This window comes from Arachis stenosperma, chromosome 5, assembly GCF_014773155.1.
Source record: "Arachis stenosperma cultivar V10309 chromosome 5, arast.V10309.gnm1.PFL2, whole genome shotgun sequence".
NCBI classification, from domain to species: domain Eukaryota; kingdom Viridiplantae; phylum Streptophyta; class Magnoliopsida; order Fabales; family Fabaceae; genus Arachis; species Arachis stenosperma.
In genome coordinates, this window is record NC_080381.1 from 19869688 (window position 1) to 19886365 (window position 16678).

General features: G+C 33.7%; 1 protein-coding gene across 1 annotated transcript; it reads left to right on the forward strand.

The window, feature by feature from the left end:
* Positions 1 to 6231: 6231 nt before the first annotated feature.
* Positions 6232 to 7739, forward strand: LOC130979739 (chalcone synthase 6-like). Its single transcript, XM_057903264.1, has 2 exons — positions 6232 to 6467; positions 6659 to 7739. The coding sequence occupies exons 1-2, from the start codon at positions 6290 to 6292 to the stop codon at positions 7648 to 7650; spliced, it is 1170 nt and encodes a 389-aa protein (XP_057759247.1). The 5' UTR covers positions 6232 to 6289; the 3' UTR covers positions 7651 to 7739.
* The last annotated feature ends 8939 nt before the right edge of the window (positions 7740 to 16678 follow it).

Sequence of the window (16678 nt, forward strand, 5' to 3'; positions counted from 1 at the left end):
ATGCACATCTCAATGGCCCTTTGCATCGATGCGCATTGGTCGGTGAGAATGCCTTTTGGTGCCTTGGCTCCCATGCAAAGGAGCCAACACTCGAATAACCATTTGAATGATTGGATGTCCTCATTTTTCATCAGCGTGCATCCGAGAAGTGTTGGCTGATTGTGGTGATTCACGCCCACAAAAGAACCAAATACCATATTATACCTGCATAAATGCACACTCTAACAAATTGGTGAACTGAAATATGTACATATGGTGAACGTACAGTCTTAATTTGGATGAACTGAATACCTATTTGTGTTGTACGTGGTGTCGAATAAAATGACATCTCCAAAATACTCGCATGCCGCCCTACTTCTTGTGTCAACCCAGAATGCATGTTTGATGGAGTGATCACCTTCGAGGTTGAGCTCGAAAAAGAAATTTTGGTTCTTCTCTTTCATTCTTAATAGACACTTCCCGAATTCTTTGGTGGTGTGTTCTTTGGACATATTCCGTACTTCCCGTGTGATGTAATTTTTCACATCTATCTTTTTCTATAAAACTTAGTTCACGGTGACTGCCGGCTGCTGCTACGAATGATTGGTAAGTTTTGCTAGGTCTGATTCCGGCTTCCTCATTGGTTTCAATGGTGGGACGCACGAATATGCTTAGCTCCCTATGTTGTTTGAGCATCTCTACCTGGTCTGGACAGTAGGAGTGTGAGTGATTCAGAACAACTTTGAAAATTGTCCAGAGACCCACGTCCTTCAATATGTGTACATATATCCTGGTTGGACAGTTTATGCCGATTGAGGGATTTGTCTTCAGAGTAGGAGATATCTTGGATTTTCACCTCTCCTCTTTGCTGCATACAATTAATTGATTCTTAATCTTGTCTTCATCCTGAGTCGTGTTCCTTATTTTGGTAGAAAAACCGGCAAGTTTGAAATATTTTTTGTAGAACTTTCCGGCTTCTTCTAATGTCTTGAAAATCATCCCGACCTTGGGGACAAATTGTTCATCCACAACACACACCTGATCTGCAGAATGAACGAACATGTTGTTATGGTGAAACAATTGTGCATCATTGAATAAACGAAACATAATCCATTATATAAAATCAAATTCAAACAGCTTTTTTGCATAATGAACCGAACATGTACTCATGGTGAAACAATTGTATAGTACTGAATGAACGAAACATAATCCATTATATAAAATCAAATTCAAACGGCGTTCTGCATAATGAACCAAACATGTACTTATGGTGAAACAAATGTATAGTACTAAGTGAACGAAACATAATCCATTATATAAAATCAAATTCAAACAGCTTTGCCTACAATTTACAGATTATCAATTCAATTCAATTCAATTCAGTACACCTCCATCCATTCAATTCAATTCAAATTAGCAATTGCATTCCATTCAGTTCGATTCAAAGTTGAATAATCCAAACCTCGTCAGTTTGACTCGTTTTAGAAGAATAATCCAAATTGCTTTCATTCAATTGATTTAAAGTTCAGTCATTCATTGTTTCGATTCAGAAGTGCATATCGAAGAAGAAAACGAAGAACAATAGGAAGAAGATAAATGCAATGTAAGCAGATGTAAAGAAGAAAATGAAGAAAATAAACGCGACCAGAAGAGAACGACGAAGCTTATTACGTTGAAGAAGAACGCGAGCAGAGAAGAAGAAGATCAGAAGAAGAGGAAGAAGAAAACACGAGCAGAAAAAATGTTTAGGTTGCAGTAGAAGGTTTACGTTGAGTAACAGTTTAGGTTGCAACACAGAAAATATTTATGTTATATGTGACACATGAATCACAAACGAGTGAGGGGATGAGAGAGGTGCATCTGTCAAAAAAGACTTAGATAAGTTGGATGCATTTTTACGTAAATGTAGAGCATTTTTGTTAAAATATATACAAAATACATATCTAAAATTAATTATATAATATATATTTATCTACAGAAGTTCAGATACACAATAATCAATTTAATTACTGGTTTTTAATGTAATCTTGACCGTTTTGTTTGCTCTCTCGTATCTTTTTCTTAACAATATAAAGGTGCACTTACATTGTGAAGGAAGAAATTTTCTGCAGTAGAAAAGCCTAACTCCTCCATTACGTACGTTAGGACTTGGTGCATGCATTTCATCAGAACATTATATATATCACGCATGCAAGTTTAATTTACGATTTCGGGACGGCGCTTCACTATTTCCGTTAATCTCTCTGGCCAATGGCAACTGCCTCCGGCAATTTTGTTGAATGTTTTGATTCACATCATGTAATTCCAAATATAAGTCATCAAATTATTTTATTTACTTGGGTAGACAATTCATTCTAATGGTAGTCTAATATAAGGGGGAAAAAACGAAAAGAGAATTTAAATATGATGTTGGAATTAGTGTGAGGCCGGTAATTGACGAGTGTCGAGTGACGACTTTGACCAATCATAATCTCCAATACTCGCTCAAAGTTTCAAGTAAAAATGACACAAAATATTTAGTATTGACTATTGACACTTTCAGGACAAAAATCCAAATAAGATTGCGAAGATATAAATTAAAAATATTAGACAAAGTGGTAGCCGGCCCGCCAATTCAAATTTGTCCCTTATGCTGGTTCATGTGATGCCAACGTAAACCATATATTTTCACATGTTTTTCCATGCTATTAAAGGTTAATAGGCAAATTCGTTCACTAAAAATCACTAATTTTTAAATTAATTTTTTTAGTTATATTAATATTAATCTCTAAAAAATAAAATATAAATTAATTTGATCTTTTTATTAGTTAGATAATGACATATCACATAATATATGATGATGTGATAAGTAAATATCACGTGACATATCATATGTTATTTGACATGTAATAAATTTATTTATAATTAAAATAATTCTTGAAATTATACACATAAATTATTTTTATATCTAAAATTTTAAAAATTAATCAAATTAATTTTTATATAATTTTGTTTATAATATTAAATTTTAAATATTTTTATACTACTAATTTTAATATTATTTTTTAGACCATAATAAACAAAATTTTTTTACATAAAATAATAAAATAATTAAATTATTACAAAATTATTTTATCATTTATATTTTAAAATTTTATATTTTTAAATTGTAATTTTTTTAGCAAAATATTTTTATTTAAATAAATTTATCAAATTATTATTGATTATATATTCAAAAACTTAATATTTTGAATATCACTACATAATATAGTGGTCATTTTAAAATTTAAATCTTTTAAATTTTTTTAAATTATAATTTTTATTATTATTTAATTTATATAGTAGAACTCAATAATTAAAAAATTAATTTATGAGATTACTCATTAAATCTTAATATTTTAATATAATTTTTTTTAAAAAAATTATTATATTTATTTAGTGAAATCCAAAAAATTAAAATATTTAAAATAACTACTATATTTATTTAGAGAGAGATAAAAAAAATTAAAATTTTTAGTATATAATTAATAATAGTTTGATAAAATTATTTATATAAAAAAATTTCATGACAAAAAAATTAGAATTTGAAAATAAAAAAATTTAAAAATACAAATAAAAAATAACTTTGTAACAATTTAATTATTTTTATTATTTTATTTAAAAAAATTTGTTTATTAAAGTATAAAAGATAAGACTAAAATGAGTATAATTAAGAAATATAAAAAATTTAATATTATAAAAAGAAAATAAAAAAATTTATATAAGAATTAATTTGATCAATTTTTAAAATTTTAGAGATAAAAATAATTTATGTATATATTTTTAGGAACTAATTTGATTATAAATAAATTCATGACATATCAAATAATACGCGGCATATTAAGTATTTTTAACGTGATACGTCAACCAATTACCTTGTAACGTGTGATATTGACGTATTACATCACTATGCTGTGTAATATTTAATATGACACATTATCATCTAATTGATAAAATAACTAATTTAAATTTTTATCTCTCAATAACTAATATAATTAAAAAATATATTTAAAAATTAATTTAAAAAATAAATAATTTTTTATAAACGAATTTAATTATTAACCCACGTTATTAAATGTCTTTACCAATAAGCGTTTAATCCACTTTATTCAGAAATTTGCTCGTATTTGAAGGAAACGATGGTTGGAACTGAAAAAAAAAGTTAGAATGTGTTATACATACATCACATGTATCATATTTAATTAACAACATAATAAAACTAGTTATAATGATTATGTTCAGATTTTTTTATTTTTTTTTACGGTATTTCTCATCCAATTTATGCTCAAATTTAGAGTTGCTATAATATATGAGTGGATCAGAATGATCAAATTAAAAGCTGGCACCTGGCAGTGTTGCAAATTACAAAACGTAAGTGTAACAGGGATATAAATAATTTTCTATTTGGGTTCCTTCTTAAGTATATCAAGACAAGACAAGATTATAAAAAATAGTAAGAGTCAGTACAGTCATTGTGATGCAAACAAGTCAAGGCATTCAGTGTTGTGATTCACCTATCTGATAATTTCCAAAGTTAAAGTGCATGTTTCACATATAAAAAATTTGAGCCAATTATTGCTTGCTAAACAAAACTAAATAAATAATAAATAATATAAGCTATGGTGCTTAAACTTTGGTGTTGTTTAGTTTATAAAAAAAAATCAAAAATTAATATTTAATTTAAATGATATAAAAATAATTAATTTTTAATATATTAAAAATTTATTTTTAAAAACAAGGGAAAATTCCACTCCCCTTCCCTGCGAGATGTTAAAATAACACTCCCCTCCCCTCTATTTTATAAATGTACATTCTCCTCCCTTCTAACTTTTAAAAAATCTCCTCTTTAATCTATTTTAAACTTTTTGTGTTAACTAATGTTAACTTTATCCATTTTTTAAGAAAAAATAAATTATTTTTTAAAAAAATACTCATTAACAAAAATTTTATTTTTTATTATATATTTTTTAAAAAATTTAATAATTATATTATTTTTTACTTAAAATATCCTTCAATAATTTTTTAATTATTAAATTATAATTTTACCAAAATTTTCGTTAACAATTTTTTTATATTTTACTATTAATTTTTTGATATCTATATATATTATTTTAACATTAAATAAAAAATTTTAGTAAGATTATTTTTCAATATCAATATATATTAATTGTTATATATATTAACAGTGGTAAAATTTTTTTATTTAATGTTAAAATAATATATATTGATATCAAAAAATTAATAATAAAATATAAAAGTAATTGTTCATAAAAATTTTGGTAAAATCATAATTTAATAATTAAAAAATTATTGAAGGATAGATATCTTAGAAAAAAATAATTTAATTATTAATTTTTTTAAAAATATTTTAATAAAAATACAATTCAATCAATAAAAAATAATTTATTAAAAGGTATTTTAGTAAGTAAAATTTAATGATAAAAAATAAAATTTTTGTTAATGGATATTTTTTCAAAAAATAATTTATTTTTTTTTAAAAAATGGATAAAGTTAACACAAAAAGTTTAAAATGGATTAAAGAGGAGGTTTTTTAAAAGTTAGAAGGGAGGAGAATGTACATTTATAAAATCGGTTCTGCTACGTTACCAACAACATATCTGCCAACTTCTGCCAACTCTTATTTATAATTGTGTTTCATAGAAGTGTGTTCGTAGATGTGTCTAATAAAAATGTCTTTTTTATAACTGTGTTTAATAGAAGTGTCTTTATAGATATATTTTCTGGATGTGTCTCTTTATATATATATTTAAAATATATTAATTACTAGACACATTTACGAACACACTTCCATAAAACACAAATATAAATAAGAGTTGGCAGAAGTTGGCAGATAATATGTTGGTATCCTATACTTTTCCTTATAAAATAGAGAGGAGGGGAGTGTCATTTTAACATCTCACAGGAGAGGGGAGTGGAATTTTCCCTAAAATCAAAATTAGGTAAATTCCACACTAAAATTATGAACACCAGATAATTAGCCAAAATATAACTAAGTGGTGGTGGTAGACAAAGACTACCAGTCTCTCAAACCAGTCAGAGAACGTGGTCTTTGAATATTGAGTTATTGACATCAGTATAAGCCCAGTTGAACACGTGATATCTATCTTCATCTACCCCCTCCAATATTATTCATTTAATTCCAATTATGCCCCTACTGTCATGCATATAAAACCCCTTCTCTTCCTACCTTAATAGTCTTCAGAATACCTTTGAGTCAATCCATCTCTCTTAGCTTAACTTGCAGTGTAGTGTTTCCTTAAGCTAAGAAAAGATGGTGAATGTATCTGAGATTCGCAAGGCTCAAAGGGCTGAAGGCCCTGCAACTATAATGGCTATTGGCACAGCAACACCACAAAACTGTGTTGATCAAAGCACTTATCCAGATTATTACTTCAGAATCACTAACAGCCAACACATGACCGAACTTAAAGAGAAGTTTCAACGCATGTGTATGTATTCTAATAATCTTATTTTCATCATCGTATCACTCACTTTTTTTAATTAAACTCCAATTACTCGAATTAGGTCTATAACTAAAATAAAGGTTTATCACGTTAAAGCACCAATGATATAAGGTGACTCCTAACATATTTGATTTGATGAATTGGTGATAGTAATCGATGTCAATTATTTCTTACAGGCGACAAATCAATGATCAAGAAGAGATATATGTACTTAACGGAAGAGATCTTGAAAGAAAACCCTAACATGTGCAAATACATGGCACCATCGCTGGATGCAAGGCAAGACATGGTGGTTGTGGAGGTTCCAAGGCTGGGAAAAGAGGCGGCAACGAAAGCCATAAAGGAGTGGGGTCAACCAAAGTCAAAGATAACACACTTGATCTTCTGCACCACAAGCGGCGTTGACATGCCCGGCGCCGATTACCAACTGACGAAACTCTTAGGCCTCCGTCCGTCCGTGAAGAGGTACATGATGTACCAGCAAGGCTGCTTCGCTGGCGGCACGGTGCTCCGTTTGGCGAAGGACTTGGCGGAGAACAACAAGGGTGCTCGTGTGCTGGTGGTTTGTTCTGAGATAACCGCCGTGACTTTCCGCGGTCCAAGCGAAACACATTTGGATAGTCTTGTTGGGCAAGCATTGTTCGGTGATGGCGCTGCTGCACTCATTGTTGGTTCCGATCCTCTGCCTCAGATCGAGAAGCCTGTCTTCGAGCTTGTTTGGACTGCTCAGACTCTCGCTCCCGACAGCGAAGGCGCCATTGATGGCCACCTTCGTGAAGTTGGACTCACATTCCATCTTCTCAAGGATGTTCCTGGCATTGTTTCCAAGAACATTAACAAAGCACTCACTGAAGCTTTTGATCCCCTGGGAATCTCTGATTACAACTCCATCTTCTGGATTGCTCACCCTGGTGGCCCTGCAATCTTGGACCAGGTTGAAGACAAGCTCAAGTTGAAACCTCACAAGTTGAGAGCCACACGTGATGTTCTTAGCGACTATGGAAACATGTCCAGTGCTTGTGTCCTCTTCATCTTGGATCACATGAGAAACAAATCACTTCAACAAGGCCTTCAAACCACCGGTGAAGGTCTTGAATGGGGTGTCTTGTTTGGCTTTGGACCTGGCCTCACTATTGAAACTGTAGTTTTGCATAGTGTGGCTATATAACAAGAAGAAGGGGGAGGAGCGTCCTTTAATCAATTCCTGCTACTTATTTATGATTTAGTTTGATTATTAATAATTGATTATTGCGTGCGACGACAAGTCTTTCAATTTTATTGTGTAAGCAAATTAAAGGAATAGAAAAATACTCAAATCACATCATTGTGGAAATGTGGCGTCAGTCAACACATTCAAATGGAAAATGTTAAGGGAATACTAAATTCAGATATTAATATTAAGGCTGTTAAACAGGTTAGTTTAGTCTATTTAGATCCAATTTGTTAAATCTGTGGGTTAAATGGGTTAGGTCGTTTAAGTCTGTTTTATTTGCGGGTTAGAATTTTTTAGTTTGGATTGTTTATAGTCTATCCAATAGATTAAACGGGTCAGCTCGTTTCATTTAATTTTATTTTTTGAAAAATATTTTGACAAAAAATATTACTTTTAAGTTAAAAACCTTTTAAAAAATAATATCTTTTTAGTTGATGGAACAGATTTTTGGATCGGATCAGGAGAAATATAAACTAAAAGTACTACTTTTTTTTTGAAAAAAAATAAAAAAAATGGGTCACCCATTTAGCTTGCGGGATAGCCTGTTTAACCCTTCATTTTTTTTGGGTTAATTGGACTCAGCTCGTTTAGCCCAAAATTTTAACGGACTTAATTTTAGAGACAAAACCCGCCCATTTAAATGGGTAAACATGCTGACCCGATGAATTTAGCCTATTTTAACGGCCTTAATTAATATAAAATATATATTAAAATATAAATTAATAGTTAATTTTAGTGATTGATTTTGATATACAAATAATATTTTTGATATAAAAATATTAAGTGAACACCAAAAGATTAAATTAATTATTTTGTATGGTGTATATTTATATATGTTAATTCATATATTCTTTAAATTAATAATCAATTATGAAAATAACTAAATCTGTTAAAATAGATAAATGATCAAATTTATTTATAATATAATAATTTTTAATATAAAATGTTAAATACACAATTTTTTACGGATTTTTTTATTTAAATTAAAAATATATAATATTTACCGATTTAAATAAATGTATAAGTATTTACTAAAATACGGTTTGGGTCACATTTTGAATGCAGTGGAATAAATCACACTACAAGCGTATCTCGGATGCACTGCTACCATGTTATGATACGTCACGTGCTAGTCATATCTCGAATGCACCCGAGATATGAACAAAACCAGATCTTGGATATCATGCATTCGAGATATGGCTTTAATCAGTCTAAACCCACTGCATCCGAGATATGCACATTTTTGTTGATCAAGGGTAGTGCATCCGAGATACGATTAAGTGTGCATGACAATTTTATTTATAAACGTTACAATATTTTTAAAAAAATATATATTCACATGGATAAACAAGTCGAGTTATACATTTGGATGCGCTAAAAAAGAGTCATACATGTGATGGAAGTCTATAAATATAAGTAATAAGCAAAATACATATAGCAATAATGGTAACTAACGCCGTCCAGCGGCAGGATCCAAGTGGTGTCCAGTTCCACATCCACGAGGGACCTTTGTTAATTAAACGATATACCAATGGTAGATTGTAAAATACGAAAAATACATACATTACACTCTATCATACCTGCTCAAATGTCAGCGCATCGATCCGACGACGCAAACTAAGTATCCTGCCATCATGATGATCTCGGCTCTGCTGCGGAAGCCCTGCCAACTTGCAAAGATTGACGATAGTTTTACAGATTGTAATTAGTTATATTCCAACATAGATGTAAGTGTGTACAGTATAATAATTAACAAATTAATTACAACTTTTGTATACTTGGATGCAAGTGGAAACCTGACAATGTCGTACCCTGCTGGACTAAAGCACAGGAACCTATGGTATATCGTTCACGATAAAAGAAGCGGCATGCAACTCGCAATGTCCATCACGTCACGGGATGCTGCCGCACACAACGAATGATAGGTTTGGCAGAGAAGTGTGGAACCCCATGACAACTGGCTGCATCGATCGAAATTATCTAGCAGTGGCAACCATCTCAACGGCACAAGTGTAGCCGACTTGTCTGCGAATAGAAACCCCCCAATAAGCATTATTAGGTAGCATCGGGCATACTGTCAGAGAGTCTCCGGTGCTGCCCCATCAGGGATATGTGCCACTCAGTCCCTGAGCCATGTCATTATGATCCCAAACACTTGCTTTCTTCCCTACTGATCTGGTGGCGGCCTGGCCCCTAATAAGTCCTCAGCCCACTCCCATGTCGGGTGCCCATGCCACCGCTGGAAGTCTCTGGTACAACCCCCAACAGGCTCTCCGGCAGTGCGTAGTCTAGTGTGTAGACAACATCTTCGAGCGTAATGCTGGCCTCACCCCATGGAAGGTGGAACGCATGGGTCTCCGGCCTCCACCGCTCGACAAATCTAGAGATCAAGCATCAGTCAAACAAAAGTCCCTCAACTCTATTGCATGTCCAAATCTAGCCTCCCTTATATAGGGAAGCAGGATGGGTGGCGGCGGGAGACCTAGTGTCACACGGCGTGGCAAAAGTAACCGTGGTCGCTGCGATTCCCAAAATAGATAACTAATGCATATTAGTTACATCTAAACCATTAACTGTCTTTAAATAGTACTGCAACTTATAATGCACCTACCTATGCATTTACATTAAATGTAACACCATAAACGCATTACAAGATAATTATATAAATCTACAAATCCAAACCTATTAAACATGAATTTTTTTTATTTAAATTAAAAATATAACATTTACCGATCTAAATAGACGTGTAAATATTTAAATAAAAAAATAACCATAAAACACTAACCTCAAAGTCCAACGCTCCAGCTACGTGCCAAGTATCATTCAGTCTATTAATGTCTCCCGTGCAGACATATGCTCGGAGGTCCATAGCTCGTGAAGATTCTCAAAACCACACGTGTGGAATCTCAAAAGGTTGAAAAAATAAAGCCAATCCACGTTGTTCTCGGATGCTGTGGGTTTATATACGGCCTAGGCCGTATCTCGGATGCACTGCCACTGATAAACAAAATGTGCATATCTCGGATGCAGTGGATTTAGGCTGATTAAAGCCATATCTTGGATGCACTGTATCCGAGATATAGTTTTGTTCATATCTCAGGTGCATCCGACATATGACTAGCACGTGCCGTATCATAAGACGGTAACAGTGCATCCGAGATAGCTTTTAGTGTGATTTACCCCACTATATCTGAGATGTTACCCAAAACGTATTTTAGTAAATACTGATATGTTTATTTAAATCGGTAGATATTATATATTTTTAATTTAAATAAAAAAATTCTTTTTTTACACAATGATTTATTAGTGACTTATTTTTAATATATTCTTTTTAATAAAGAAACGAGATCACAGGCCCAAAAGAAAAGAAAAAGACTAAACAACAAAAGCTCTAAAGAATTTCATCTCTCTTTGATCAGCTGCCAAATGCGGAGAAAAGAAAGTCAAAGCTTCATTGAAGCAATTCAACCCACTCGAAACTGACTAAGCGAACTTGACAAGCACATTAGCAGCAAAGTTGGTCTCTCTGAAGATATGGTGCACGTTGAAATGTCCAGGCTTTGCAAGCAGGTATCAAATTTCTCAAATCAAAGAGGTGGAGGAGTGACGTTGCACAGTAGTATTGTGAATCAGCTGGACTGCACTCGAAGAGTCTGTTATGATGAGGAGATTTTTGATACCCAATTTCGTTTCTATATTTAACCCCACATCTCACCCATAGTCATTGTTGTCTTTCCTACATTCATTGCAAATCCCGCCACAAATCTGCCATTAGAGTTCCGAATAATCCCTCCATTCGACCTGGATGATCGAGCTCGACGAGTTGAAGGATCCGTCAGTATTCAATTTAAAGCATCCTTCTAGTGGTGGATCCCAACCGATTTGGATCTCCCTAGAATTAGTAATAGTTCTCTTACTTTCCTTGATTAAGGATATAATGTCTTCATAATTTCTTGCTAAATTTCTGATAAAGTATAGTCTATTTGACCTATTAAGTCCTCCTTGATTGAAGATAAACTTATTTCTACTTTTTCAAGCAGTGTTGCAGATGGTGATGAAAGTAATGGGCTAGGACATCCCATTCAGTTTTGGAGCAGCCTTGAAGAGATTGTATTCCAGGCAATTTCGCAAAACTTAACTGAAGAAGGTCATTTGGTAGTTGTTGTCGACAGTACTCTCCGACGCCCCTAGATATGATGACAATCTCTAAGATAACATGGATCAGTGTCTCGGTATGGCCAGGGTATCAAGGATAGCTAGTGTCATTGGTGAGCCCCCTTCTTTGTCTCTTACTATTAGTAAGAAGAGCATTATGCATAAGTAACCATGTAAACGTTCTGAGATGTTGAAGAAGCTTGAGTTGACATATTTTCTTAAAAGGTTTTCCCGAGACTTCCTCTGTATCATAGAACTCCTCATACACAGATTTAATAGTAAATTCCGCTTTAGATTCTGGAAACCAACAAACTACATTAGCTCCTAGCTCCTGATGGGGAGCATTAATAGTGCGAATCATATCTAGAATTTTCTCATAGACTTTTATCAAGCAGCTCCCAATTCCAAAGCCCTTTAGGAGTAGCAAGACCATCAACGTTAGCATCATTTTTAATCTCCTCTGCTAGAACCTCTTCTCTCAAAGATTGAATTTCCGGAATCCAATGATCATCCTAAAAAGGATATCTTGCCCATTCCCAGTCCTCCAAGCTATCTTAGTTTTGAACGTGTTCCAGACCTTGGAGATTCCCTTTCACGTGTTAGAGCAATTAGCTTTCTGGTGCACCTAAGGCATTTCCAACCTTCCACAAGAAATATTTATTATATAGTTTAGTTGGAAGGTTAGGAATTCTCATCTAAATAGTCACTTTTTGAATATTCATGTCTTGGGGGATAAACAGACACCTCCATCTTTGGACCAATAAGTAATAATCTGAAATCATCCATGATTCCTCAAAGAGGGCATGGGAATAATCTTCCTGATCAAAGAACCGAACTAAGAAAATTTTTTTTCTAAATCCATGACTCTGACCACATCTTTTCTTGCTCATCTTTGTTGTACCCATCTTTCCATGACTAACAGATTAAGGTTCTTACCGAAAGGCTTCACGATGAGAGATCGTTTTCAAGGTTTGCACCATTCATCATATTCTTCAAGTGAAACATCAATGTTGGACTTAGGATTGAAGGGAGCATCTGGTTTTGTGTCAAGAGCTATGAGATCTTCATCTGACTTATATTCCTCAGCTATTAGGTCTGCTATCTCTTTAGGATTCAAGTTGTCAAAGCCATTATCAACCACCATATCTCGATAAGACACCTTTTGAATAGATTGTTCCTTTGGCATTTCATCGCCCTTATCATTGGGTTGATCAGAGACCATCTCTTCATCAGCCATGTTTTTATGGATCTGATACGCATCCACTTCCACATTATATGTTAATAGATCTTTTACCATATTTTCTGATGGAGTTACATCATTTGGATAATTGATGAATCCATATTTGATGATAAATTTTGGTTTGAATTGAATGGATTTCATCACATAAACTCACATGTATTCACTAAAATAGCATACCTTTGTGATTTCCTTCCAAATTGCACTTAATTGCAAAAACATGCTTTTAGGATTTAAAAATGCTAATTTTAATTCCCTTAAATTCTTTTTGATGCCTTGATATCTCTATTAAGTGATTTCAGATTTTAGGGATCAAGGATAGATTGGAAGAATTGGAAAAGGAAGCAAGCAAGAGGAGGAAACTATGAAAAAAATGAAGATTTTGGATCTCTGCAAGCATGCGTACGCATCTATGTTGCCGTGTATGCATGTTCTGTTCATTCCTCGTCCACGTACGCAGACCACATTGTCGCATACACGGGAATGCTAGCACGTGCCTCATTAAAGGAAACACGCTTAGGGTAATTTCTGAGTTCTTTTTTGTCCAGTTTCAAGCCCAATTCAAATATTAGAGGCTGAGGGTGAAGGATGCTTGGGGGACACATTCTATTAGTTTAGTTTTTACATAGTTTTGAGTTTTAGAGAGAGAAACTCCTCTTTCTCTCTAGGTTTTAGTGTTCCTTGTTCATTTTCACTTCAATCCATAGATTAGATTCTTGTTAATTTCAGTTTTTATTACTCTAAACTTCTGCAATTTTAGTTATTTTGGGTTATGATTTTAGATCTTGTTGGATTTGGATTCTAGTAATGGAATGAAGTTTTTTATGTTCCAATTGTGTTATTTGAATTGTTATGGTTGATTATTGATAGTGGGTATCTTTAATTTGGATTGTTTTCTCAATTTTATGATACTTTTTATCATTGCTCACCAAGTGTTTGAGGAAATGTCACTTATGATTATGGAGTAGATTTCCTTTCTTGGCCTTGGGGTTGAGTAATTAGAGACTCTTGAATTGTAAGAATTTAGTATTGATTGGTAATTGAAGGTTGCTAATTGGTTTGAACTCCACTAAATCTAGTCTTTCACTGGGATTTGACTAGGACTTAGGGACTAGAGTTGATTTTCCTCACCTGACATTCCTTCAATTGTTAGAGGATAACTAAGTGAGAGCAATAGGCATTCACCATTACACTTGAGGAATATGATGAGCGGATAATTTATACGCTTTTTGGCATTGTTTTTATATAGTTTTTAGTAAGTTTAAGCTACTTTTAGGGATGTTTTCCTTAGTTTTTATGTTAAATTCACATTTCTGGACTTTACTATGAGTTTGTGTGTTTTTCTGTGATTTTAGGTAAATTCTGACTGAAATTGAGGGATTTGAGCAAAACTTTGAAAAAGGCTGACAAAAGGACTGCTGATGCTGTTGGATTCTGACCTCCCTGCACTCGAAATGGATTTTCTGGAGCTACAGACCTCCAATTGGCGCGCTCTCAACGGCGTTGGAAAGTAGACATCCAGGGCTTTCCAGCAATATATAATAGTCCATACTTTATTCGAAGAATGACGACGTAACTTGGCGTTGAACGCCAAGTACATGCTGCTGTCTGGAGTAAAACGCCAGAAAAACGTCATGATCCGGAGTCAAACGCCCAAAACACGTCACAACCTGAAGTTTGACGCCAAGAAATGCCTCTACACGTGGATTGATCAAGCTCAGCCCAAGCACACACCAAGTGGGCCCCGGAAGTGGATTTATGCATCAATTACTTACTCATGTAAACCCTAGTAGCTAGTCTAGTATATATAGGACCTTTTACTATTGTATTAGACATCCTGGATTGTATTTTGATCTAGTGATCACGTTTAGGGGGCTGGCCATTCGGCCATGCCTGAACCTTTTGCTTATGTATTTTCAACGGTGGAGTTTCTGCACACCATAGATTAAGGGTGTGGAGCTCTGCTGTACCTCAAAGATTAATGAAGTTCTATTTTCTTTTATTCAATTCTCTATCTTATTCTTATTCCAAGATATTCATTCGTACTCAAGAACATGATGAGTGTGATGAGCTAATAACTCTCATCATCATTCTCACTTATGAACGCGCGTGATTGACAACCACTTACGTTCTACATGCAACACAAGCTTGAATGTGTATCTCTTAGATTCCCCAACAGAATCTTCGTGGTATAAGATAGATGGATGGCGGCATTTATCTGGATCCGGAAAGTCCAACCTTGTCTGTGGTGTTCCGAGTAGGATCCTGGGAATCCGGAAAGTCTCACCTTGTCTGTGGTATTCCGAGTAGGATTCCGTTCATGAATGACTGTGACGTGCTTCAAACTTTAACCTGCTGGGCGTTAGTGACAAACGCAAAAGAGGGATTCTATTCCAGTAGGAGCGGGAACCAACCGGTGATTGGCCGTACTGTGACAGAGTGCGTGCATTAGCTTTCACTGCGCGGATGGGATGTAGCTATCAACCATGGGTGATGCCTCCAGACTGGTTAGCTGTGCGAGTGACAGCCGCACAGGTTATTTCCCCGAGAGGAATGAAAGTAGCCACAGCTGATAGTGAACCCCTATACAAAGCTTGCCATGGAAAGGAGTAAGAAGGATTGAGTAGAAGGAATAGAAAGGCAGGCGTCCGAGAGCTCTACAGCACCTCCATTCCGCTTATCTGAAATTCCTACCAATGAATCTACATAAGTATTCTATCCTTTTTATTATTTCTAATCTTTATTTCTATTTTCGAACCCATAACTTTTTAATCTACCTAACTGAGATTTGCAAGGTGACCATAGCTTGCTTCATACCAACAATCTCTGTGGATTCGACCCTTACTCACGTAAGGTTATTACTTGGACGACCCAGTACACTTGCTGGTTAGTTGAACGGAGTTGTGAAGAAAATAACCAGTGCCCTAAGAGTAAAATCATACAAGACCAAAAAGTCAAATCACAATTTCGTCCACCAAGTTTTTGGCGCCGTTGCCGGGGATTGTTCGAGTATGGACAACTGACGGTTCATCTTGTTGCTCAGATTAGGTAATTTTCTTTTCAAAAAAAAAATATTTTTCAAAATTTTTCTTTTATTTTTCGTTTTTCTTCACTTTATTTTTGAAAATAATTAATAAAAATCCAAAAAAATTAGAAAATAATAAAAATCAAAAATATTTTGTGTTTCTTGTTTGAGTCTTGAGTCAATTTTTAAGTTTGGTGTCAATTGCATGCTTTAAAAATTTTTCTTGCATTTTTCGAAAATCCCATGCATTCATAGTGTTCTTCATGATCTTCAAGTTGTTCTTGATAAGTCCTCTTGTTTGATCTTGATGATTTCTTGTTTTGTGTCTTTTCTTGTTTTTCATGTGCATCTTTGCATTCATATTTTTCATGCATTAAAGATTTCTAAGTTTGGTGTCTTGCATGTTTTCTTTGCATAAAAAATTTTTCAAAATTGTGTTCTTGATGTTCATCATGATCTTCATAGTGTTCTTGGTGTTCATCTTGACATTCATAGCATTCTTGCATGCATTCATTGTTTTGATCTAAAAATTTCATGCATAAAATATTTTTGTTGTTTTCTCTCTC